Source organism: Hyla sarda, chromosome 6 (genome assembly GCF_029499605.1).
Source record: "Hyla sarda isolate aHylSar1 chromosome 6, aHylSar1.hap1, whole genome shotgun sequence".
Taxonomy (NCBI): domain Eukaryota; kingdom Metazoa; phylum Chordata; class Amphibia; order Anura; family Hylidae; genus Hyla; species Hyla sarda.
In genome coordinates, this window is record NC_079194.1 from 273,021,749 (window position 1) to 273,049,660 (window position 27,912).

A 27,912-nucleotide genomic window follows, 5' to 3' on the forward strand; every position below is an offset into this window, starting at 1 on the left:
TTACACTAACATTCTGGTGTAGACCCCAACATTTCCTTTTCATGAAGGGTTAAAGAAGAAAAAGCCCCCCAAACCTTGTAACGCAATTTCTCCCGAGTGCAGCGATACCCCATATGTCGCCCTAAACTGTTGCCCTGAAATACGACAGGGCTCTAAATTGAGAGCGCCATGTGCATTTGAGGCCTAAATTAGGGATTTGCATAAGGGTGGACATAGGGGTATTCTACGCCAGTGATTCCCAAACAGGGTGCCTCCAGCTGTTGCAAAACTCCCAGCATGCCTGGACAGTCAACGGCTGTCCGGCAATACTGGGAGTTGTTGTTTTTCAACAGCTGGAGGCTCTGCTTTGGAAACAGTGGTGTACCGGACGTTCTTATTGGGGGAGGGGGGCTGTGTAAGGGTATGTGTATATGTAGTGTTTTTAACTTTTTATTTTATTTTGTGTTAGTGTAGTGTAGTGTTTTTAGGGTACAGTCACATGGGCGGGGGATTACAGCGAGTTTCCCAGCGCAAAATTTGCTGCATCTCAAGATGCGAGAAACCCACTGTAAAAGCCTCGCCCATGTGAATGTACCCTGTACATTCACGGGGGTGGCAGGGCGGGGGGGGGGGGGGGGCTTGCATCAGCTGTTGCAAAACCACAACTCCCAGCATGCATGGTCTGTTAGTGCATGCTGGGAGTCATAGTTTTGCAACAGCTGGAGGCACACAGGTTAGGAAACACTGAGTTAGAAACAGACAATGTTTCCCAACCAGTGTGTCTCCAGTTGTTGCAAAACTACAACTCCCAGCATGCCCAGACAGCTGAAGGGCATGCTGGGAGTTGTAGTTCGGCAACATCTGAAGGGCCAGATGTTGCTGAACTAAAACTCCCAGCATGCCTGAACAGTCAGTGCATACTGGGAGTTGTAGTTTTGCAACAGCTGGAAGAGCACAGATTGGAGACCATTATACAATGGTCTCCAAACTGGGGCCCTCCAGATGTTGCAAAACTACAACTCTCAGCATGCATGGTCTTTTAGTGCATGCTGGGAGTTATAGTTTTGCAACAGCTGGAGGCACACAGGTTAGGAAACACTGAGTTAGAAACAATGTTTCCCAACCAGTGTGTCTCCAGCTGTTGCAAAACTACAACTCCCAGCATGCCCAGACAGCTGAAGGGCATGCTGGGAGTTGTAGTTCGGCAACATCTGAAGGGCCAGATGTTGCTTAACTAAAACTCCCAGCATGCCTGGACAGTCAGTGCATGCTGGAAGTTGCAGTTTTGCAACAGCTGGAAGAGCACAGATTGGAGACCATTATACAATGGTCTCCAAACTGGGGCCCTCCAGATGTTGCAAAACTACAACTCCCAGCATGCCCAGACAGCCAAAGGCTGTCTAGGCATGCTGGGAGTTGTAGTTTTCAGACTCCTAGAAGCAGCAGTGAAGATCTTCACTGCTGCCTCTGAGGACTACATACTTACCTGCTGGTCCCGTCGCTGCTCGCCCACGTGGCCGGTCCTGCCGCTGCTCCTCGGTCCTGCCGCTGCTCCAGGTAAGTCCGCCGGTCCCCACGTGTTCCCCCCGTGTGCCGCAGGTCCCCGCGAGCCCCTGCAGCCTTCGTCCCCCGTTCTGCCCGACTTCCAGGGGCGGGCAGTGCGGGGGATCTGAACTTTCACCCCAGATCACTGTGATTGGTCCACAGGGACCAATCACAGTGATCGCTGACCAGGACCATCAATTGATGGTCCTGGGGGTGAAGCAGAAGTTGTCCCCTGCTGGAAACAGCGGGACTTCTGCCAGTTAACCCGTGCGATGCTGCGCATCGCCGGGTTAACTGCATGTCATTTATAAACGCCGGGATGCGCGAACGCACTGCACAACCCGGCGTTTATATATGACATTCTGCGGGAAGGGGTTAACATTATATTTTTATAGTTCGGATATTTACGCACATGGCGATACCAAATATGTTTATTTAATTTTTTTAAACATTTATTTTACGCTTTTTTAGTCCCCATAGGGGACTTTGTATAGCAATCATTATATTGCTAATACTGATGAGTGCTATGCAAAGATATAGCACTCATCAGTATTATCGGCGATCTTCTGTTCTGGTCCGCTGGAAGGCAGATCAGTGCAGAAGACCCCGGGAGAGCGGTGGAGGCAGGTGAGGGGACTGCCGTCCGCCATCTTGGCCGATCTAATCCCCGTGGCAGTGTCAAGGGTGATCAGATCAACCATTTTAAGTGTCGCACGGCCGCAGATGCTGTGATCTGTATTGATCAAAGCATCTGAGGGGTTAATAGGGGACATCAGCGCAATCGCTGATGTCCGCCATTACCCATGGGTCCCCGGCTGCTGACAGCCCCCGGGACTCACTGTGTATGAAGTTAGAGCAGCTCCTGCACTCACTTTTTAGCCGTGCCATAAATGTACGGCGCTGTGCGTGAAGTACCTCACTGCAGCGCTGTACATTAATGTCACATGTCCTTAAGGGGTTAAAGAAGTGAAGTGATTGTTATTCTTTGTCTTAGGGGAAGAGAGGGCAAGTTTATTTATAACTGGGAGCCTGGGAGCAGATGACATGAGAAAGGATAATGTAAATTCTCCATAAAATTTTACCTGCTTACCCCAACATAAGGTGCAGCGTCATTAAAATACACAAATTACTGGGCCCAGATAGTATTTATTCCATGAATATAGTACCATGCTAGACAGACCCTTATTCCTTATATTTAAGGATTATGTATTGACAGGAATTGTTCCACAGGACTGGCGCAAATGTGGTGCCAATATTCATAAAGGGATCACACAGGGATCCTGGAAACTATAGGCTTGTAAGTTCATCATCTGTTGTGGGTAAAATACAGTATGTGAGGGGCTACTTGCATATCTTCATGAAAATAACCTTATAACACAACTCCAGCATAGGTTTATGCAGTGGCATTATTAGAAAAGGTTAGGCCCCACAGCATAATATTAGAATGGGCCCCCTGTCTAACTACCCAGATGTCCATGGCACCTAGGGGGTAAAGCAGCAGCACCATTACATAGATATTTAGAGATTTTTAGCACATTTTATGTATTCTTGACACAGAGTCTGTGGAGGGGTGCATGCAGAGATGTATTGTATGTACTATTTGAGGGTTCACACCCTTGAAAAATGTAACCTTACTATGTAATGTATGTGAACACAAGAAGGAAAACAATACATGCATGCTCCTCACCCACATGCACTGTATCCTGATAACAGTAGGAAATATTGTGCTAGGAACAGAATATAGTCACCAGCTGGGTAGTGACAGTCAGTAACCATTCGGGACAGGTTTTAGACTTAGTGTGGCCCTGGGCAAAATTTAAAGGGGTACTCTGCTGCTCAGCGTTTGGAACAAACTGTTCCGAACGCTGGAGCCAGCGCCGGGAGCTTGTGATGTCATAGTTCCACCCCCTCATGACATCACGCCCTGCCCACTCAATGAAAGTCTATGGGAGGGGGCGTGATGGCTGTCAAGCCACCTCCCATAGACTTGCATTGAGGTCATGAGGGGTGGGGCTATGACGTCAGGAGCTCCCAGCGCCAGCTCCAGCGTTCGGAACAGTTTGTTCCAAACGCTGAGCAGCGGAGTACCCCTTATTGTATCAATAACAGCCAAAGAGTCCAGGTCAGCTCGCCCAAAAACACCTGGTGCGACATGGACTGGCATGGAAAGACACCACATGGAACTGAAGAAAATTTGTTGTCCAGGGTAAAATTTTCACTCTTGTGCACGATCACATCATATTGTATGACTAAGGTTGAGATCTCTAACTGAAACATATCACTGTCTATGTGTCCATCCCTTTTGATAGGTTTGTATACAATTTAATAAATAGTGACGATTTTACCATGAGCAGTTGCGCTGGACAACAGTTTTTCTTTTTCAATAACACAGTCCCATACAGTGCTACTTCACTAGGCAAAGACCAGTATCACCAATAATACCACTACATAAGGCCCAAATAGTGCCACCATACCAGGAACACTACCACTAAGTAAAACCGCCATACTGAATAAAAGCACTATAAACTGACCCATATAGAGGCAGATACCAGCTCTCCACAGGCGCTTTGCAGGCCATGTATATGAGTACAGTGCAGTTACATCCAGTAACTCAAGTGTTGGTGGCAGCTGAGGTCTTCTCTGATCAGAGTCATTAGCTTTCCCTTTTCTTCTCCATCTGGCCCAGACCATCATGAAGATGCAGATGTCTTCTGCTTCTTGACTTTGCAGCACCTCCATGCAGTTCACCTGAAAATAACAATGTCACATACAGTGCCCCTGAATAAAAATGCCCCATGTTCATGCTGTGTCCCAAAATTAAAATATGTCCCTTCATGTAAATAGGACCTCCACAATGGGCCTAGATATAACTATGAAACCCATACTATGCCCAGATATAAATATGGCTCCCATACTGTGCCTACTGATTTAAATCTGTGCCCTCATAGTTTGACAAGATTAACATATGTTTCCCTTACTGTGCCCCTTCATCTAAGTATTGCCACATTGTGCCCCACTGCATAAAGAAAAGTAGGTGCATTCACATTAAGAAATTCTTACCTGCTAATGTTTCCATGCTGTCACTCAGCCGCTGCCGCACAATGAAGCCTTGGTCTCTTTAGGCCAGGTTCTGGATCATTTTCTCTGCATCCCAAGAAAGGGCCCAACGCATGGGCAGAGAGCCAGCAGGGCTTCCTTGCACTCTTTAGCACTGCAAGCATATTCAATTGTATTCATGTCTTTAAAGGGCTACTCCCCTGGAAAACATTCTTTTTTTTACATCAACTGGTGCCAAAAAGTTAAAGGGGTTATCCACCATAAGGTGATTTTAGTAGGTACCTGGCAGGCAGTAATGGACATGCTTAGGAAGGATCTGCGCTTGTCTTGGGGTTAAATGGCTATGTTGTGAGATTACCATAACATTGTGACTAGCTTTTTGTGAACTTGTATTCCCTGTTTGACTTTTTTTTTTTACTACAAATCCCACAATTCCATTTTCCTCCCTCCCACACATCAGCCATCCCACCCATTGAAACAAAAGACCTGTAGTTTTCAATCAGGGTGCATACATCTGTTGCATTAGTTGCAGATTGATCTCTCTCCCACCAAGCGATCGCTCCACCCATTGAAGCAGACAGGCCCCCTGTCATCAGCTGACTAGTGAGTAAGGTCTCGGACGCATTGCCAGCTGAGAAAAATCTGAAACAACAGTAATTTTGTATGCTGTTAAAAATAAATATTGGGGTGAAAATCACAGAAGAATTGTGAGAAAACCGTCACACACAGGTACAGACACTATATTATGAACTACACTAACTTTACAGCCCCTGTAGCATAGACAAATAAAAAAAGATTCCTGGAATACCCCTTTAACCAGATTTGTAAATTATTTGTAAATTACTTTAAAAAAATCATAATTCTTCCAGTACTTATCAGCTGCTGTATGCTCCACAGGAAGTTCTTTTCTTTTTTAATTTCCTTTCTGTCTGATCACAGTGCTCTCTGCTGACACCTCTGTCCATTTTAGGAAATGTCTGGAGCAGGATATGTTTGTTATAAGGATTTGCTCCTACTCTGGACAGTTCCTAAAATAGACAGAGGTGTCAGCAGAGAGCACTGTGGTCAAACAGAAAGGAAATTCAAAAAGAAAAGAACTTCCTGTGGAGCATACAGCAGCTGATAATTACTGTAAGGATTAAGATTTTTTTTATAGAAGTAATTTATAAATCTGTTTAACTTTCTGGCACCAATTGATTAAAAAAAAAATTCCATTGGCGTACTCCTTTAAGTCATGGATCCAATAGAATCCAGTATTTGCCCCGGGCCCAGCAGTGAGCATAATGGGCTGCCTGCACCCACTCAGAACAGAGGCTGGCAGTATTATTAAGCAGGGCGAGCCTAGAAACTGCATGGCCTCACTGCCACACAGAGGGGAAATCACCTGTTGGGTGGCGCAGGCCCCCATAGTTTCACCCCCTGGGTTTATGAGGGATAGTCCTGTCAGACTAATTTGATCAGCTTCTATATGGAGGTCATTTATAGATTGGACCAGGGTGAAGCTGTTGATGTTGTGTATTTGGACTTTTCTAAGGCATTTCATACCCTTACACATGAAAAAAAAATGCTGGGACTAGCAAAAAAACAAACAAACAAACAAACAAACAAACATATGTAAATAGGTAAGCAACTGTCCCAGTGATATGAAACAGAGGGAAGTTTTTGATGGAACATACACTCATTGGGTCACAGTTAAAAGGGGGGTACCATAGGGGACATTATTGGGTCTTTGTCTTTTTAATATGTTTATTAATGACCTTGTAGAGGGATTACAGAGTAAAATTTTAATATTTGCAGCTGACACTAAACTGGGTAAGGTGATCACTACAGAGGAAGAAAACTATAATATTACAGAGGGCTTGGGCAGAGAAATGGCAGATGGAGTTTACCGTGGACAAATGTACAGTTATTCACTTGGGCTGTAAAAGCAAAGTGTACAATTGCGTAGAACTGCAACGATTGATTGACTTTATTGAAAAAATTTGATAATGGGATCCATTTTTGGCGAATCCCGTAATTGAATAGTTGGCCGTTAGGGGGTGAGGCCTAATAACAGTATTCCTTTCCCTGCCTTTTAGCCCCTCAGTCTGCCCTTACATGTCCCCCTCCATCTCCCCTTTCCCTTCCATTACCCTCCGCACAGAGACTGCGGCCTGGAGTGATGGCAGGAAGCCAGCGCCACCTCCTTGTCCTCGGTGCCTCCAGTAACAAGATGTTTCTGGCCCTGACATCGCGGGAGCCCCCCTATACCGCCAGAAGCTAACAGATCTTCCTGGTGCAGGAGGACGGACATCACTTTAAGTCTGTGAACTCTCTTCCCTTCTTCCCTGCAGGCTCCTAGGTTAACCCTTCAGGTTCTGTCCCCTCGCTTTTCCCCCTGTTAATTCTTCACAATGCGGTCCCCACTTTCTCCCGCTCTCCTGTCAGGGCAGGCCCAAGACATTGTGCTGCCTGGGTCCAAGAGTGAAATGCTGCCCCCTCCCCCCCAAAAAAATAAAAAAATAAAATAAACATTAGGTAGGCAGCAGTTCCCCCACATTAGGTAGGCAGCAGTTCCCCCACATTAGATAAGCAGCATAGTTTCCCCACAATAAATAGGCAGCATAGTTTCCCCACATTAGGTAGCATGGTTTCCCCACATTGGGTAGCCTGGTTTCCCCACATTAGGTAACATAGTTTCCCAACATTAGGTAGCAGTTTCCCCTCATTAGGTAGCATAGTTTCCCCACATTAGGTAGCATAGTTTCCCCACATTAGGTAGCATAGTTTCCGCACATTAGGTAGCATAGTTTCCGCACATTAGGTAGCAGTTTCCCCATATTAGGTAGGCAGAATAGTTTCCCCACATTAGATAGGCAGCATAGTTTCCCCACATTAGAAAGGCAACATAGTTTCCCCACATTATTTAGCATAGTTTCCCCACGTTAGGTAACATAGTTTCCCCACATTAGGTATATCACATTAGGTAGCATAGTTTCCCCACATTAGGTAGCATGGTTTCCCCACATTAGGTAGCATAGTTTCTCCACATTAGGTAGCATAGTTTCCCCACATTAGGTACCATAATTTCCCCACATTAGGTACCATAGTTTCCACACATTAGGTAACAAAGTTTCCCCACATTAGTTAGGCAGCATAGTTTCCCCATATTAGTTAGGCAGCATAGTTTTCCCACATTAGGTAGGCAGCATAGTTTCCCCACATTAGGTAGGCAGCATAGTTTCCCCACATTAGGTAGGCAGCCTTGTTTCCCACATTAAATAGGTAGCATAGTTTCCTCACATTAGAAAGGCAGCATAGTTTCCCCACATTAGATAAGCAGCATAGTTTCCCCACGTCAGGTAGCATAGTTTCTTCACATTAGGTATGCCACATTAGGTAGCATAGTTTCCCCACATTAGGTAGCATAGTTTCCCCACATTAGGTAGCAGTTTTCCCACATTAGGTAGCATAGTCCCCCCCCCCCCCAACTTAGAGACACACACAGACACACTCACCTGGCCTGCGCAGTTCTTCTACTCTCCGGCGGCGGCCTGACGAGTGATGTGCGTGGCCGCAGGCTCACTTTCTTAAAAGGGCAGCTGCACTATTAAGCAGCTCGTCCTACGCTGGCGCCTCAGCCACTTTAGAACACCTTTCCCTTCCATTACCCTCCGATGCCTCCCCTTACCCTCTGGTGCCTTTTTGAAGAAGATGCCAGCCTCCCTGCAGCACTGAGACTGCGGCCTGAAGTGATGGCAGAAAACCAGTGCCGCCTCCTTGTCCTCGGTGCCTCCAGTAACAAGAAGCCTCAGGCCCTGATATCGCGGGAGTCCCCCTATCCCACCAGAAGCTAACAGTTCTTCCAGGTGCAGGAGGACGGACATCACTGTAAGTCTGTGAACTGCTCCTTCTTCCCTGCAGGCTCCTAGGTTTACCCTTCAGGTGCTTTCCTTCTCTTTCCCCCCTGTTAACTGTTCACAATGCATGGTTTCCCCACATTAGGTAGCATAGTTTCCCCACATTAGGTAGCAGTTTCCCCTCGTTAGGTAGCATAGTTTTCCCACATTAGGTAGGTAGCATAGTTTCCCCACATTAGGTAGCAGTTTCCCCTCATTAGATAGCATAGTTTTCCCACATTAGGTAGGTAGCATAGTTTCCCCACATTAGGTAGGCAGCATAGTTTCCCCACATTAGAAAGGAAGCATAGTTTCCCCACATTAGGTAGCATAGTTTCCCCACATTAGCTAGCATAGTTTCCACGCATTAGGTAGCATAGTTTCCCCGCATTAGGTAGCATAGTTTCCCCACATTAGGTAGCATAGTTTCCCCATATTAGGTAGGCAGCATAGTTTCCCCACATTAGGTAGGCAGCATAGTTTCAACACATTAGATAGTTAGCATTGTTTCTCCACATTAGTAAGGCAGCATAGTTTCCCCCCATTAGATAGGCAGCATAGTCTCCTCCCATTAGGTAGCATAGTTTCCCCACATTAGGTAGCACAGTTTCCCCACATAAGGTGGCATAGTTTCCCCATATTAGGTAGCATAGTCCCCCCCCCCCCAACTTAGAGACACATACAGACACAGACACACTCACCTGGCCTGCACAGCGCTTCTTCTCTCTGGCAGCAGCCACTTTAGAACAGTGAGCAGAGGTGGAGCAGTACCCGACCATGGACCTATGTGGCACAAAAAAAAAAAGGAAGCAGCAAAGTGCCGCCCCTGAAATGTGCTTTATTGCGGATCACATGGAATACACAGATAGCACAAACGCGTTTCGGGTCAAGCCGGACCCTTAATAATGGCATCTTTGTTGGACTCTGGTTCACCCACACTATAACACAGTAACCCAGTGTATTGAGTTTAGTGTGGGTGAACCGTAGTCCAACAAAGGGTCACTTACTTAAATATGTCCAGTAGGTCCTGAGATATGTCCGCCAGAAGATCCTCTGCTAAATTCAGTGAATTGTGTATAGGGGGCGGGGCTCCGATGCCTTAACTCACATATTCATTCTGTGACTGCACATAATAGTGAAGTGAAGTCACAGACAATGAATATGTAAATGGAGGCATCAGAGCCCCTGTGATTCACTGAATTTAGTAGAGAAACATATAGAAACATAGAATATGTCGGCAGATAAGAACCATTTGGCCCATCTAGTCTGCCCAATAATCTGAATCCTATCAATAGTCCCTGGCCCTATCTTATATGAAGGATAGCCTTATGCTTATCCCATGCATGCTTAAACTCCTTCACTGTATTTGCAGCGACCACTTCTGCAGGAAGGCTATTCCAATGCATCCACTACTCTCTCAGTAAAGCAATACTTTCTGATATTACTTTTAAACCTTTGCCCCTCTAATTGAAAACGATGTCCTCTTGTGGTAGTTTTTCTTCTTTTAAATATGCTCTCCTCCTTTACCGTGTTGTTTCTATCTTATCTATCTTATCCCCTCTGTCTCTTCTTTCTTCCAAGCTACACATGTTAAGGTCCTTTAGCCTTTTCTGGTAAGTTTTATCCTGCAATCCATGTACTAGTTTAGAAGCTCTTCTCTGAACTCTCTCTTAGAGTATCTATATCTTTTTGGAGATACGGCCTCCAGTACTGTGCACAATACTCCAAATGAGGCCTCACCAGTGTTCTGTAAAGCAGCATGAGCACATCTCTCTTTCTACTGCTTATATCTCTCCCTATACATCCAACCATTCTGCTAGCGTTTCCTGCTGCTTTATTACATTGTCTTCCTACCTTTAAATCTTCCGAAATAATTACTCCTAAATCCCTTTCCTCAGATACTGAGGTCAGGACTGTGTCAAATATTGCATATTCTGCCCGAGGGTTTTTACGCCCCAGGTGCATTAGCTTGCACTTATCCACATTACATTTCAGTTGCCAAAGTTCTGACCATTCTTCTAATTTGCCTAAATCCATTTGGCGTATCCCTCAAGGATCATCAACCCTGTTACATATCTTTGTGTCATCAGCAAAAAGACATACCTTACGATCGAGACCTTTTGCGATATCATTAATAAAGATATTAAACAAAATTGGTCCCTGAGGTCCCCACTGGTAACAAGTCCTTGCTCTGAATATACTCTATTGACTACAACCCTCTGTTGTCTGCCACTCAGCCACTGCCTAATCGATCAATGGAGTCCAAGCTCAATGACTGTAGTTTATTGATACATCTTCTATGTGGGACAGTGTCAAAAGCCTTACTAAAATCTAGATATGCGATGTCTACTGCCCCTCCACCATCTATTATTTTAGTCACCCAGTCAAAAAAATCAATAAGATTTGTTTGACATGATCTCCCTGAAGTAAACCCATGTTGTTTCCATCTTGCAATCCATGGGATTTTAGATGTTCCACAAGCCTATCCTTTAGTAGGGTTTCCATTAATTTCCCCACTATTGATGTCAGATTTACTGGCCTATAGTTGCTTGATTTCTCCCTACTACCTTTCTTGTGTATGGGCACGACATTTGCTAATTTCCAATCTTCCGGGATGACTCCTGTTACCAGTGATTGGTTAAATAAATCTAACGGTTTTGCTAGCTCACCACTAAGCTCTTTTAATAATTTTGGGTGTGTCCCATCAGGCCCCTGTGACTTATTTGTCTTCACTTTAGACAGCAAACATAGAACCTCTTTCTCTGTAAAGACACATGCATGAAATGATTCATTAGTCTTCCTCCCTAATGGAGGTCCATTTTTCTTCTGTAAAACTGAAAAAAAGTATTCATTAAGGCAGTCGGCTAGCCCTTTATTCTCTTCTACATACCTTCCTTCCTTTGTTTTTAATTTAGTTATTCCTTGTTTTAATTTCCTTTTTTCATTTATATATCTGAAGAATGTCTTATCCCCTTTTTTCACAGACTGAGCTAGTTTTTCTTCTACCTGCACTTTAGAAGTTCTTATAACTTGCTTGGCCTCTTTCTGCCTAGTCTTGTAGATTTCCCTACCTTCATTGCTCTGGGTTGTTTTGTAATTACGAAATGCTAGCTTTTAGTTTTTTATGATTTTGGCTACTTCTGCTGAGTACCACAGGGGTCTCTTCCTTTTTCTGCTTTTACTGACAGGTCTAATTTCTCCTGGATTCTATGTAATTCTTTCCAGTCTGATAGGGACTCATTTATGACTAATCTCATTTTTGAAAAGTCTGTTTTTCTAAAATCGAAAACTTTGTTTTCGTGTGGTGTGACTCCTTCACTGCTCTTATATTAAACCAAACTGACTGGTGATCACTAGATCCCAAGCTTTCGCCTACAATAACATCATATACCAAATCCCCATTTGTTAATACCAAATCCAAAATGGCCTCCCTCCGGGTTGGCTCCTCAACCACTTGTTGTAGAGATAATCCCAGTAGGGAATTTAGAATATCTGTACTCCTGGTAGAACTAGCTATTTTGGTTTTCCAGTTAATATCGTGAAGACTGACGTCTCCCATAATGATAATTTCTCCTTTCATTGTCATTTTAGCTATTTCTTCAACTAGTAGATCATCTAATTCTTTAACTTGGCCAGGTGGTCTATATATCACACCTACACGAGTTACTGTCTCATTACCAAACTGCAACGTAACCCAAACTGACTCTATGTTGGCCTCACTAACTTGTATTAGGTTAGATTTTATGCTATCTTTCACATATAGGGCCACTCCTCCTCCTTTCTTGCCTTCTCTGTCTCTTCTAAAGAGTACCCTGGTATGAATATGTCCCAGTCATTACTTTCATTAAACCATGTCTCTGTAACAGCCATTAAATCTACATTCTCGGATACCATTATTGACCCAAGTTCATTGATTTTATTGCCTAAACTGTAGGTATTTGTACACAGGACTCTGAGCTTGTCATTTCTTAACCTCTGTGTTACTGACATGTTCTGGCATTGTTTCGGGGGGCAATTGGACTCATGGATTTTCACTCTTTATCCCCCCCTTCCTAGTTTAAATACTCCTTAGCAAATTCTTGGAATTGTTCACTAAGTACATTCGTTCCTTTGAGAGAAAGATGCAAACCATCTTTTTTGTACAGTTCCTTTCTATTAAGTAGAGCTATCATGAGACACAAACCAAATCCTTGCTCTTGACACCATTTACTAAGCCATAATTTGAACTCCATAATGTGCCTCTGCCTATCATTCTGAATGTTATGCACAGGCAGAACTTCAGAAAATGAAACCGTGGATGCAAAGTGTGATAAAAGATTCTGTCACCTCTGAAACTTCATTGCAAGCCAGGTCATTTGTCCTTAGATGGACAAGAACATAGAGGATCTTCTGGGGGACATATTTCAGGACCTACTGGACATATTTAAGTGACCCCTCCTTGGGCTCCTGTTCACCCACACTATAACCCAATGTATTGCATTTAGTGTGGGTGAACAGGCTGACAGTTTTCCTTTAATTAAAGTGGGTACAGTGAAAAAGGGTGACTGAGGTAATTAATGGTATTGAAGTACATAGACAGTTTATCAATCTTGGGGTTGTTTAGTTTGGCACCTTCCTCATAAATGTTTTTGAGTTCCTCTGCATCAACACAGTAGGAATACCACTGGACTCTTTTCTTTTTTGACCTTATCAACTATGTAACCTTCTAGTCACAACTTAGTACTGCCCCAGCAATGCCTAAGTCGAATTATTGGACAGTGTCAGCACAGAACAAAAAGTGAGCCATCGGGGAGTGAGGAAAGGAAATAACTTTTTACCTACACAGATAAACCCTTTAAAGAGGGCTAGGTAGTTCTCTGGGTGAAACAGAATACAGCAGATGTCTGGTGTCCAAACAGCTATGAAACAGGAAAAATGGATAACTTCTGTATGTAATTGTGTAGTATAATATTATACAAAACATAACAGTTTTAATCTTTTTGAATTCTAGGTTTACAATTGATTACCTTTACCATTTGGATTGGATTAAGCATAGCTTTAATCGTAATGGGTAAGTGATGTTAAATGTGTCATTAGATTTTAGACTTGCTCTACTTTTATCTTGACTGAAAAACCACTGAAACCACTAAAACTTAACTAAAACTTTAATTACTACAAATTTTGCCTTACTAGCAATACGTCCACAGTGCAATAAAGACTAGGTAGACCAGCCACTATGTGATCAATTTTCACACAGCCGTATATGTGAAATGAGGGAAAGACAATAACCCTGTCTGTAGGGTTTGTGTTTGAGGGACTCTAGTCTAAATTCCTGTGCAGAACAACCCCTTGAAGTTATGCTAGTGCTTATCAGGATCCGGAATGTAGAAAGAGTTATCTTTTGCTTCTTGAGAATTTTTTTCCTAATTTTCCATATTAGAAGATGTGAATGCCGATCGCATAGTGGCTGGTCTATCTAGGCTTTATTACATTGTGGATGCTTTGCTGGTATCTAGGAAAAATCTAATGGGGTATGAAAAGCAGTCTGTGTGGGAAGGGAGCCCATGGGGAGGTCTGGTAACAGAAGGGGGATGGGGAGCGATTTGTGAAAGAGATGGGACATTGAAAGCAGACTGTATAGCATAGAGGAGCCTGTATAAGAAAGGGGACATGAGAAGCATGGGATAGGTATGTGTAAACAGAAGCATGGGCATTGCAAGTAGTCTGTGAGAGAGGGGGGGATCTGTTGGAGCATCCTGTCAGAGTTGGAGGCATGGAGAGCAGTCTGTGTAATAAAGGGGGCATGAGGGACAGTCAATGTGAGAGATGGGAGCATGGTGAGCAATCTGTGAAATAAGGGGCACTATGTGGAGCAGTCTATGTAAGAGATGGGGGAAGTAGAGCAGTCACAAGTCATGGCCTGAATCTTTGTCAGTCTGAGCCAGATGGGAAAGTGGGGAAAGTGAATGACTTCAATTAGAGAAGACATCATCTGTGAGCTACTTACTCAATTCACTTATACGGTCTGCAAATTGCTTGTGTAGATCTGGTATCTCACCATAGTATGGTAACTGAGTCATAATAGTTTGTCTTTACATAGTGCTGATTATTAACAATACAGATATATAGATATATATATTTCTGTTTAATAATATTTAGTCACTATGGGGTGGTACTTATTAGTCTTTGTTTTGTCTGTTATGTTCAGTAACAGTATGGAGGTAATACAAATGTAGACATTTGTTATTACATTTAATAGATTACAATGTGGTGTTAGTATATTAGCAAACAATGCATATGGTGTAGGAAGTAATCTATACCACATAGAACATAAGTCAACGATTTGACCCCACCAGGGCCTTGTTTTTTAAATCTGTGGTAATATGGAAAGAAAGTGAAAGGGAAAAAGCACCCACTCTATTATGGCAGTGCTGTGTACCAGTACAGGAGTACTTCCAGTTTTAGCAGTTGACTTTGTTCACTGTGTAGTAGCGGTATGGTGTTACTGCAGCTCATCTCCCATTCAAGTGAACAGGAGCTAAGCTGCAGTAACAAGGCCCAACCACTATGGAGCGAATGGAGTTAAAGAGGTTACCCCCCATAAGGTGATTTTAGTACGTACCTAGCAGACAGTAATGGACATGCTTAAGAAGGATTTGTGCTTGTCTTGGCACTAAATGGCTATGTTGTGAGATTACCTTAACACTGTGGCTAGCTGTTTGTGAACTAGTATTTCCTTTTATACTTTTCTTTTTTTGACTACATATCCCACAATTCCATCTTCCTCCCTCCCACACATCAGCCACTCCACCCATTGAAACATAAATGAGCTACATCCATTCAAATCAGTGTGGTTTTCAATCAGGGTGCCTACAGCTGTTGCATTAGTTGCAGATTGATCCCTCCACCCATGGAAGCAGACCGGCTCCCTGTCATCAGCTGACTAGTGAGTCAGGTCTTGGCCGCATTGCAAGCTGGGAAAATTCTGAGACAACAGTCATTTTGTATGCTGGTAAAATTAAATATTGGAGTGAAAATCACAGAAGAATTGTGAGAAAACTGTCAAACACAGGTACAGACACTATATTTTGAACTACTCTAACTTCACAGCCCCTGTTGCATAGTCAAATAAAAAAATTCCTGGAATACCCCTTTAACAGAGTTGGGCTAGGTTCACGTTCCCATCGGGTTCAGCTAAAGGGAGCACCATTTGCAATTCCGTCAAAACGGAGATAGTTGTGGTTGATGCGGGGGTTGATGTGGGCGCGGGCGGCAGCAGGGTCCGGATGTCGTCGCTGGACTGCTCCTCGGCTGGTGGGACTTCAGCTGGATCTGTTGCAGTACATGTGGGCAGGGTTCCCCTGGCCCCTTCTTCGGCCGGCAAGAGTCAAGTTTCGGAGGTGCGGGATAAGATTTGGAACCGGGAGTACGCCGATATTTTTTCGTTGCTGCCGTTGGAAAAATTCAAACTGGATAAGGTGAGGCCCGACAAGTCCAAACAGATGGAGAAGGCGGAGGAGCGTCGGCCGATACCGCAGACTTTCTCCAATTGGCTGCAGGCCTTTGCGATTTTGGCTAGCGTGGTGGGGGAGCAATTGCCGGAACATTGTTCTGGGCTCTTTTGCTTTATGGATGCGGTGGGGAGGCGTACCGGGTTTATGAGGATATAGCTTGGCTGCGGTATGATGAACAGTTCCGACAGCGGATGTCGGTGCGTCACGATTTGCCATAAGGATATCGGTTTGTGGATGAGGCATATGTTGGCTCCGCAGGGCCGTGGTGGTCAGTAGTGCTTTCGGGACCGGGCCGGCGGCTCAGGGTCCGGGGTTGGGCGGCCAGCAGGGACAGGGCGTGGAGTGTGTTGGCAGTTCAATGAAGGGAGCTGCAAGTTTGGAGCCGACTGCCATTTCAAGCATGAGTTCTCCGGTGGTGGGAGCAGGCATGGGCTGTCCCGGTGTTTCTGTCGGGGGAAGGTTAGGCAAGGAGAGACTGACCAGAAGAGGGGCGACACTGGTGCGGGTGGAAAGGATCGAGCCTTTCCTTACCGGAATCTGGTCTCGGCGCTGGCTCACCCGGATTTGGTGGAGGAAAAACTGCTTAAGGAGGTGTCACTGGGCAGGATGGCGGGGCCGTTTGCATTTCCTCCGTTAGAGGAGTTGCGAGTATCACCGTTGGGATTGGTGCCCAAGAAGGACCCCGATAAATTCTGCCTCATTCACCACCTATCCCATCCGGTGGGCAGGTCAGTGAATGATGGCATTGACCCGGCTCTTTGTGCCGTGTCCTACACATCCTTTGATGCTGCACTGGTGTGGGTGCGGCAGTATGGGTAGGGGGCTCTTTTGGCCAAGACGGATATTGAGGCGGCGTTCCGTTTGTTGCCTGTCCATCTGGACAGTTTTTCGTTGTTGGGTTGTTGTTTGGGTGATCGTTTTTTTACGGACCTCTGTTTGCCGATGGGGTGTTCCATCTCCTGTGCGTACTCTGAACAATTCAGTACGTTTTTGGAGTGGGTTGTGTAGCGGGAGTCTCAGTTAGACCTCGTGTTGCACTACCATGATGATTTCCCGTTTCTTGGCCCGACAGGGTCGCGAATGTGTGCTGTTTTGTTCCAAGTGATCGAGCGGTTGGCGGCTTGGTTTGGCGTCCCGTTGGCGCCTGAGAAGACGGAGGGGCCGGCTATGTCTGTTAAGTTCTTGGGCATCATTATTGACACTCTGGCCATGGAGTGCCGGCTGCTCGAGGATAAATTGGGCAAGTTGAAGGAGGAGGTGGCGAGGGCATGTCGGGTTCGCAAATTGCAGTTGCAGGAGGTTCAGTCTTTACTGGGCCATCTCAATTTTGCTTGCGGGATCATGCATATGGGAAGTTTTTTTTTGCTGTCGTCTGGCTGCAGCTACTGCGGGGGTCCATGACCCAATAATTTTGTGCGTCTCTCGGCAGGCTTGTGGGCAGATTTGGGGGTCTGGTAGGAATTTTTGGGTCGGTACAATGGGCGGTCAGTGGTGATGGAGGCGCCGGCCTCTGGTCGGGACTTGGAGCTGTTCACCGATGTGGCTGGGGGCTGCGGGTTTGGGGCATACTTGCAGGGCCAGTGGTGCATTGGGCAATGGCCGGAGGGAGGTGGGGTTTACTCGGAATCTGGCTTTGCTAGAATTGTTCCCTATTGTGGTGGCAGTGGAAGTGTGGGGGGATTTGTTTCGCAATCGGATGGTTTGCTTCCATTGATAACATGGGGGTTGTTGTAGCCCTTAACAATAAGATGGGAACTCTTCGCTGGTGGTTACGTTGCTGCGCCACTTGGTGCTGCGGGGGTTGGAGCTCAATTCACATATTGTCGCTTTGCATGTACCGGGGGTGTCTAATTTTGTGGCTGACACTCTCTCTCTCGCTTGCAGTGGGGCCGATTTCCGGAGCTGGTGCCGGAGGCCGGGGACAGCGAAATTCCATGCCTGGAGTGGCTGTGGCGGCTGGTGTAGAGGTTGCGCTGGGCCTGGTTGGTCGTTCGGTAAGCTGGGCTACCTGGGCTACCTAGTCGATGGTGGGCTGATTGGGAGCAGTTGGTTGGGCAGTTGTCCATTACGGGCACTTCAGATTGGGAGGCGGCTCTTTTGTTCTACGTGGGCAGGGCCTTTTGTGAGGGGGTGTCCCCATTGGGTATTAGTCGCCGGATGGCGGCTTTGGCCTTCTGGTTTAAGGCTCGAGGCTTGCTGGATGTGTCTAAGGCGTTTTTGGCACATCAGGCGCTGCAGGGTTTTCGGAAGAGGGCGGTCTCACGTGATAAGAGGAGGCCGGTGACTTTGCCTCTTCTGAAGTGTTTGGGTGTTTGGTTGGCTGGCGTGTGTTTTTCTGATTACGAGTTGCGTTTATTTCGTTTGACGTTTGCGCTGGCATTTTTTTGGGACATTCAGGATTTCGGAGCTGGTGGGGGTTTACTTTTTCGAAGGTTGGCCTGGTGGATGGGGTTTTGCAGTGTTTCCTTCAGCGATCTATAACAGATCAATTGGGCCGGGGGGCGGTGGTGTGCTTTGCACCATTGTGGGGATTGGATATGTGTCCTGTGGGTTGTTATGCTGCGTTTTTGAAGGTTCGGGTGGGGGTTGTGGGCCCCCCTCTTGGTTCATGCGGACGGGGGATTTTTGTCTCGTTTTCAATTTGTAGGGGTGTTTCGTAAATATCTGCAGGAGGCTGCTGTGTTGTGGAGGAATACAGCTCCCATTCCTTTCGCATTGGTGCGGCTTCTCGGTGGCGCCTGAGGCCGGAAGTGATTAAGCGCATTGGGTGGTGGGAGTTGGAGCGATTTAAAGTTTATGTCCGTCCTCATTTGTTGTTATGGTCTTTGTTTTCTCTATGGGGGGTGGGGGTTTGCCTGTATTTTCTTGTTTTCTTTGTCGTTTCAGGTGGCGGCCCTGGATTGGTCTGTATCATCGGACACTATTATGTTGTGCGGGGTGGTGTGAGGGCTGGTGTGAGGCCGGTGGGTCGACAGCTGGGCATGGCTAGTTCGGAAGGGCCAGTGCATTGGCTGGGGAAAGGTGGGATGAGGTGGTCGGAGCTGTTGGCTAGGGTCCAGTTTCTTGTACAGTTGGACAGGTCCCCGGATGTGCTGGTCATTCATTCGGTGGGCAATGATTTTGGTGCCCGGAGGTCCCGTGATCTCATGCGGGATATCAAATTAGATTTGCTCCGCTTGTGGTCTTCTTTTCCGGGGATGGTCATAGTTTGGTCGGAAATGGTGGCCCGGAGGAAATAGAGGCAGGCTTGTTCTGTGTGGGCCTTGAATAAGGCTAGGATTAAGGTAAACAAGGTAGTAAGTAAGTTTGTGGTGAGTAATGGTGGTTTGGTGGTGAGACATAGGGATTTGGAGGAGGGGGGCACTGGAGTTCATGGCGTCTGACGGTGTGAACCTGAATGAGCTGGGGATGGATCTCTGGCTATTGGAGTTGAGGGAGGCAGTGGAGCAAGCTGTTCATTTGTGGAGGACTGGCAATAAGTAAGGTGTTCACTTATCGTCGTTGTGGCGGGGTCAGGAGAGGGATCTGGAGGCACCAGTGGATGGCATGATGGTCCTATTGGATAGAGTGTGGAGGTGGACTGGGAGCGGTTCCCAGCCCGATGGTGAAGTACATGTGGACATGGGCCCAGGAAGGTTTGTGGGCTTCACAAATGGTGCTCCTGGTCAGGTGAGTACAGCTAGGAGCAAGTAAAGACCCCACCCACTTTGGTTCGGTAGCGGTGCCTTCGGGTTCTTCTCCTGCACTAGGGATACTTTATAAGTTGTTGTTTGCTCTGGTTTTACATATGATGTTCATACAATTTTGTTATGTTTACAATGTTTGAATTGGTTATTTAATAAAGTGGGCTGCTGTGGCCTTTTTGCGCCAACACCTTGTCTTGTCTTATTTAGGTAAAGGGAGGAGGGCTTATGGTGAAGTAATGGAAGGTATAGGTGGGTGGTCAAAGGGACATAGCAGCACCCTGTATAGTACAAGCCATGTTTGTCGCAGAATTGTGTTTGTAGAAAATTATCCTCTCACCTCAGGATTCCCACAGACAATTTTTTCATCTGTATTACAAAAATCCCGGCATGACCTGAACTGACAGGTGTCTATAGGGCTAGGACTTGTAGCTGTAATATGGACTGAAAAATGTGCCTGTAACACACCCATGTGAAAGCGGCTTCAGGATCAGTCCGATCCCAATTATTCTGTGCAGGTTTAGTATGCTACATATTTCATGAGCAGTGCTGTGTGAAACCTGTTTTTGAGTTACTGAATAACAACTAACCTGATCTTTTCCTTATCCACAGGAGCCATATATAACAACTAACCTGATCTTTTCCTTATCCACAGGAGCCATATATAAAGATGAATGTCCAATTCAGCCAAGCATACCTATCTTTCTTATGGTTACCGGAGTCACACACTTGGTGATAGTCTCATTGTTTTTTCTAAAATGTGGAATTGATATATGCATCTCAATTCTAGAAGGTTTGATTGGATTATTCAGCTTTGTTTGGTTTATAATAGGTAAGTATTTATGATAACTAGCATTATTAACAAATAATGGAATAATAGAATAGAACCATAAATATGGCCATACACAAGCTGTTGCTTTCTGAAATGAATGCCTGGATTAGCCAATTGTGGATTTTTATTTTAATAGGACAGCTACCGGTATGTGCATATTATTAACATATTGTTGCCATCCAACATACCCAATCTATCTTTACATGATGTATACCCATGTTAGACACCATAAAAAATGTGATGTGAAAAGAGCATTAGACAGACAGTAAATGAGCCAGATTTATCACAGAGGCTCATTTGGTATTAATAAATCTGGCACATCTGGAGACTGTCTATACTTTCTGCATCTGTAGATTGTCTATACTATTATAACTATTAAAAACAATCTGCTTACCTCCCGCTGCTCCCCCAGTGCCTCTGGTATTCCTGCTTTGGCCTCGACTGCAATCTGCTTTTTGGTGCTGGGGGTCAACATGTCTGACTGCAGCTCAGCGTATTGCTTGCTGCAGTAGTGTTCGGCCTTAGCGAGTGATTGGCTGAGAGGCAGTGTGACATTTTGGGCCCTGGCACCAGGAAGAAGACTGGTGCCTGTACTCAATACATCACACTGCCATTCAATCAATTACTGGCTGAGGCGGGACACCTCTGCGGCAAGCAATAAGCTGAGCTGCAGTCTGATGTGTCGGCACAAAGAAGAGGATCGCAGTGGAGTCCAAGGCAGCAATTTGCCATCTCTTTCATTCTAGCTATGCTGCATCATTACATTTTACTACTGTAACTGGGTCATGTGCCCAGCATTCAGACCACCAGAAAATTAAATGGGTTTATGTATCTGATGTGGGTTAGTTGATTTCCTGTGAACTTAAGGATGACATTATCACCAGATCCCTCCTGGCAGCTCCCAGGCTATGTTCACGTGATGCCCTTTGTTAGCTTTGGCTGCCTGGCACTAGTCACTAAAATTGAGCTTACTGTCCACCAGTACTCCCAAGTCCTTTTCAGGAGAAGCTTTTCCTAATGTTTTATCATTTAACACATAATTCAACTTTTCTAGTTTTTATGGCCCAAGTGCATAACCTTACATTTATCCACATTAATATTTGTGGTGTCTATGCCCAAGCCTCCATAGAAACATAGAATGTGTTGAAAGATAAGAACCATTTGGCCCATCTAGTCTGAATATTCTGAATACTATGAAAAGTTCTTGTCCCTATCTTATATGAAGTATAGCCTTATGCCTATTCCATGCTCTGTATTTGCAGCTACCACTTCTGCAGGAAGGCTATTCTATGCATCCACTACTCTCTCTGTAAAGTAATACTTTCAGATATTACTTTTGAACCATTGCATCTCTTATTTAAAACTATGTCCTCTTGTGGTAGTTTTTTCTATTTTTAATATCCTCTCCTCCTTTACCGTGTTGATTCCCTTTATGTATTTAAAAGTTTTTTATCATATTCCCTTTGCCTCATCTTTCTTCTAAGCTATACATGTTAAGGTCCTTTAACCTTTCCTGGTCATATTTATCAGGCAGTCCACGTACTAGTGTAGTAGATCTTTTCAAAACTCTCTCCAAAATATCTATATGCTTCTGACATTCTCCAGTAATACGCACAATACTCCAAGTGAGGTCTCACCAGTCCTCTGTACAGCGGCATGAACGCTTCCCTCTCTACTTCTAGTACCTCTCCCTATACAGCCAAGCATACTTCTAGCATTTCCTGCTACTCTATGACAATATCTGCCTACCTTAAAGTCTTCTGAAATGATGACCCCTAAATCCCTTTCCTCACATACTGAGGTTAGGACTGCATCACATAGTCTATATTCTGTCCTTGGGTTTTTAAGACCCAGGTGCATTATCTTGCACTTGTCCACATTAAATTTTAGTTGCCAGAGTTCTGACCATTCCTCTTGTTTACCTAAATCCTTTCCCATTTAATGTATACCTCCAGGAACATCAACCCTATTAAAGATTACCATCAGGACCTTCTGCAATATCACTGATAAAGATATTAAACAAAATGGGTCCCAGTATAAATCCCTGAGGTACCCCACTGGTATTCTTGATTAACTACAACCCTCTGTTGTCTGTCCCTCAGCCACTGCCTAATTCATTCAACAATATGGGAGTCCAAACTCAAATACTTCAGTTTATTGATAAGTCTTCTATGTGGGACAATGCCAAAAGCCTTACTAAAATCTCGATGAGTGATGGTAGAGGTGCAGTAGACATCGATTATTTGATATATATTGATTACTCAATCAAAAAAATCAATAAGATTAGTTTGAGATGATCTCCCTGGAGTAAACCCATGTTGTTTCTCATCTTGCAATCCATGAGATTTTAGATGTTCCACAATCCTATCCTTTTACGGGGGTTTCCCATTAATTTCCTCACTATTGATTTCAGGCTTACTGGCCCAGTACCCCGCTAAACTATGTTAATAACTTTGGGTGTATCCTATCAGGCCTCTGTGACTTATTTGTCTTAACTTTAGACAGCTAACTTAGAACTTCTTCCTCTGTAAACACACATGCATCAAAAGATGAATTAGTCATAACCCTTTTCCTTCATTTTCTTCTGCAAAAACTGATCAGAAGTATTTATTGGGGCAGTTGGTTAGTCCTTAATCTTCTTCTACATACTGTTACGCCGAGCGCTCCGGGTCCCCGCTCCTCCCCGGAGCGCTCGCTTCTCTCTCGCTACCGCAGCGCTCCGGGCAGCTCCACTGACCCGGTGCGCTGCGATTCCGTCTCCAGCCGGGATGCGATTCGCGATGCGGGTAGCGCCCGCTCGCGATGCGCATCCCGGCTCCCGTACCTGACTCGCTCTCCGTCTGTCCTGTCCCGGCGCGCGCGGCCCCGCTCCCTAGGGCGCGCGCGCGCCGGGTCTCTGCGATTTAAAGGACCACTGCGCCGCTGATTGGCGCAGTGGTTCCAATTAGTGTGTTCACCTGTGCACTCCCTATTTTTACCTCACTTCCCCTTCACTCCCTCGCCGGATCTTGTTGCCATTGTGCCAGTGAAAGCGTTTCCTTGTGTGTTCCTAGCCTGTGTTCCAGACCTCCTGCCGTTGCCCCCGACTACGATCCTTGCTGCCTGCCCCGACCTTCTGCTACGTCCGACCTTGCTTCTGTCTACTCCCTTGTACCGCGCCTATCTTCAGCAGTCAGAGAGGTTGAGCCGTTGCTAGTGGATACGACCTGGTCACTACCGCCGCAGCAAGACCATCCCGCTTTGCGGCGGGCTCTGGTGAAAACCAGTAGTGACTTAGAACCGATCCACTAGCACGGTCCACGCCAATCCCTCTCTGGCACAGAGGATCCACTACCTGCCAGCCGGCATCGTGACAGTAGATCCGGCCATGGATCCCGCTGAAGTTCCTCTGCCAGTTGTCGCCGACCTCACCACGGTGGTCGCCCAGCAGTCACAACAGATAGCGCAACAAGGCCAACAGCTGTCTCAACTGACCGTGATGCTACAGCAGCTACTACCACAGCTTCAGCAATCATCTCCTCCGCCAGCTCCTGCACCTCCTCCGCAGCGAGTGGCCGCTTCTGGTCTACGACTATCCTTGCCGGATAAATTTGATGGGGACTCTAAATTCTGCCGTGGCTTTCTTTCCCAATGTTCCCTGCACTTGGAGATGATGTCGGACCAGTTTCCTACTGAAAGGTCTAAGGTGGCTTTCGTAGTCAGCCTTCTGTCTGGAAAAGCTCTGTCATGGGCCACACCGCTCTGGGACCGCAATGACCCCGTCACTGCCTCTATACACTCCTTCTTCTCGGAAATTCGAAGTGTCTTTGAGGAACCTGCCCGAGCCTCTTCTGCTGAGACTGCCCTGTTGAACCTGGTCCAGGGTAATTCTTCCGTTGGCGAGTACGCCGTACAATTCCGTACTCTTGCTTCAGAATTATCCTGGAATAATGAGGCCCTCTGCGCGACCTTTAAAAAAGGCCTATCCAGCAACATTAAAGATGTTCTGGCCGCACGAGAAATCCCTGCTAACCTACATGAACTCATCCATCTTGCCACTCGCATTGACATGCGTTTTTCCGAAAGGCGTCAGGAGCTCCGCCAGGATATGGACTTTGTTCGCACAAGGCGTTTTTTCTCCCCGGCTCCTCTCTCCTCTGGTCCCCTGCAATCCGTTCCTGTGCCTCCCGCCGTGGAGGCTATGCAGGTCGACCGGTCTCGCCTGACACCTCAAGAGAGGACACGACGCCGCATGGAGAATCTCTGCCTGTACTGTGCCAGTACCGAACACTTCCTGAAGGATTGTCCTATCCGTCCTCCCCGCCTGGAAAGACGTACGCTGACTCCGCACAAAGGTGAGACAGTCCTTGATGTCTACTCTGCTTCTCCACGTCTTACTGTGCCTGTGCGGATATCTGCCTCTGCCTTCTCCTTCTCTACTATGGCCTTCTTGGATTCCGGATCTGCAGGAAATTTTATTTTGGCCTCTCTCGTCAACAGGTTCAACATCCCAGTGACCAGTCTCGCCAGACCCCTCTACATCAATTGTGTAAACAATGAAAGATTGGACTGTACCATACGTTTCCGCACGGAGCCCCTTCTAATGTGCATCGGACCTCATCACGAGAAGATTGAATTTTTGGTCCTCCCCAATTGCACTTCCGAAATCCTCCTTGGACTACCCTGGCTTCAACTCCATTCCCCAACCCTGGATTGGTCCACTGGGGAGATCAAGAGTTGGGGGCCCTCTTGTTTCAAGGACTGCCTAAAACCGGTTCCCAGTACCCCTGGCCGTGACTCTGTGGTTCCCCCTGTAACCGATCTCCCTAAGGCCTATATGGACTTTGCGGATGTTTTTTGCAAAAAACAAGCTGAGACTCTACCTCCTCACAGGCCTTATGATTGTCCTATTGACCTCCTCCCGGGCACTACTCCACCCCGGGGCAGAATCTATCCTCTGTCCGCCCCAGAGACTCTTGCTATGTCGGAGTACATCCAGGAAAATTTAAAAAAAGGCTTTATCCGTAAATCCTCCTCTCCTGCCGGAGCCGGATTTTTCTTTGTGTCCAAAAAAGATGGCTCTCTACGTCCTTGCATTGACTACCGCGGTCTTAATAAAATCACGGTAAAGAACCGCTACCCCCTACCCCTCATCTCTGAACTCTTTGATCGCCTCCAAGGTGCCCACATCTTTACCAAACTGGACTTAAGAGGTGCTTATAATCTCATCCGCATCAGAGAGGGGGATGAATGGAAAACGGCATTTAACACTAGAGATGGACACTTTGAGTATCTGGTCATGCCCTTTGGCCTGTGCAACGCCCCTGCCGTCTTCCAAGACTTTGTTAATGAAATTTTTCGTGATCTCTTATACTCCTGTGTTGTTGTATATCTGGACGATATCCTGATTTTTTCTGCCAATCTAGAAGAACACCGCCAGCATGTCCGTATGGTTCTTCAGAGACTTCGTGACAATCAACTTTATGCCAAGATAGAGAAATGTCTGTTTGAATGCCAATCTCTTCCTTTCCTAGGATACTTGGTCTCTGGCCAGGGACTACAAATGGATCCAGACAAACTCTCTGCCGTCTTAGATTGGCCACGCCCCTCCGGACTCCGTGCTATCCAACGTTTTTTGGGGTTCGCCAATTATTACAGGCAATTTATTCCACATTTTTCTACCGTTGTGGCCCCTATCGTGGCTTTAACCAAAAAAAATGCCAATCCCAAGTCTTGGCCTCCTCAAGCGGAAGACGCCTTTAAACGGCTCAAGTCTGCCTTTTCTTCGGCTCCCGTGCTCTCCAGACCTGACCCATCTAAACCCTTCCTATTGGAGGTTGATGCCTCCTCTGTAGGAGCTGGAGCGGTCCTTCTACAAAAAAATTCTTCCGGGCATGCTGTTACTTGTGGTTTTTTTTCTAGGACCTTCTCTCCGGCGGAGAGGAACTACTCCATCGGGGATCGAGAGCTTCTAGCCATTAAATTAGCACTTGAGGAATGGAGGCATCTGCTGGAGGGATCAAGATTTCCAGTTATTATTTACACCGATCACAAGAACCTCTCCTATCTCCAGTCTGCCCAACGGCTGAATCCTCGCCAGGCCAGGTGGTCTCTGTTCTTTGCCCGATTTAATTTTGAAATTCACTTTCGGCCTGCCGATAAGAACATTAGGGCCGATGCTCTCTCTCGTTCCTCGGATGCCTCGGAAGTTGAACTCTCTCCGCAACACATCATTCCTCCTGACTGCCTGATTTCCACTTCTCCAGCCTCCATCAGGCAAACTCCTCCAGGAAAGACCTTCGTCTCTCCACGCCAACGCCTCGGAATCCTCAAATGGGGTCACTCCTCCCATCTCGCAGGTCATGCAGGCATCAAGAAATCTGTGCAACTCATCTCTCGCTTCTATTGGTGGCCGACTCTGGAGACGGATGTCGTGGACTTTGTGCGAGCCTGCACTGTCTGTGCCCGGGATAAGACTCCTCGCCAGAAGCCCGCTGGTTTTCTTCATCCTCTGCCTGTCCCCGAACAGCCTTGGTCTCTGATTGGTATGGATTTTATTACAGACCTACCCCCATCCCGTGGCAACACTGTTGTTTGGGTGGTCGTTGATCGATTCTCCAAGATGGCACATTTCATCCCTCTTCCTGGTCTTCCTTCAGCGCCTCAGTTGGCTAAACAATTTTTTGTACACATTTTTCGTCTTCACGGGTTGCCCACACAGATAGTCTCGGATAGAGGCGTCCAATTCGTGTCAAAATTCTGGAGGGCTCTCTGTAAACAACTCAAGATTAAATTAAACTTTTCTTCTGCATATCATCCTCAATCCAATGGACAAGTAGAAAGAATTAACCAGGTCTTGGGTGATTATTTACGACATTTTGTTTCCTCCCGCCAGGATGATTGGGCAGATCTTCTACCATGGGCCGAATTCTCGTATAACTTTAGAGTCTCTGAATCTTCCTCCAAATCCCCATTTTTCGTGGTGTACGGCCGTCACCCTCTTCCCCCCCTCCCTACTCCCTTGCCCTCTGGTTTGCCCGCTGTAGATGAAGTGACTCGTGATCTTTCCACCATATGGAAAGAGACCCAAGATTCTCTTTTACAGGCTTCATCGCGCATGAAAAATTTGCCGATAAGAAAAGAAGAGCTCCCCCCATTTTTGCTCCCGGAGACAAGGTATGGCTCTCCGCTAAATATGTCCGCTTTCGTGTCCCCAGTTACAAACTGGGTCCACGCTATCTTGGTCCTTTCAAAGTCTTGTGCCAAATTAATCCTGTCTCTTACAAACTTCTTCTTCCTCCTTCTCTCCGTATTCCTAATGCCTTTCATGTCTCTCTTCTTAAACCACTCATCATCAACCGTTTCTCTCCCAAGTTAGTTTCTCCCACTCCTGTCTCCGGTTCTTCTGACGTCTTCTCAGTGAAAGAGATACTGGCCTCCAAGACGGTCAGAGGAAAAAGGTTCTT

General features: G+C 46.1%; 1 protein-coding gene across 7 annotated transcripts in view; it reads left to right on the plus strand.

Moving 5' to 3' along the window:
* Window positions 1-27,912, plus strand: part of LOC130277067 (transmembrane protein 272-like) — a 61,084-nt gene that overhangs the window by 20,096 nt on the left and 13,076 nt on the right. For all 7 annotated transcript variants that reach the window (XM_056527343.1, XM_056527341.1, XM_056527344.1 and 4 more), the window contains 2 exons: window positions 13,450-13,509; window positions 20,291-20,467. In XM_056527343.1, coding sequence (XP_056383318.1) covers window positions 13,450-13,509; window positions 20,291-20,467 — 237 coding nt within the window. The remainder of the gene's footprint in view (window positions 1-13,449; window positions 13,510-20,290; window positions 20,468-27,912) is intronic.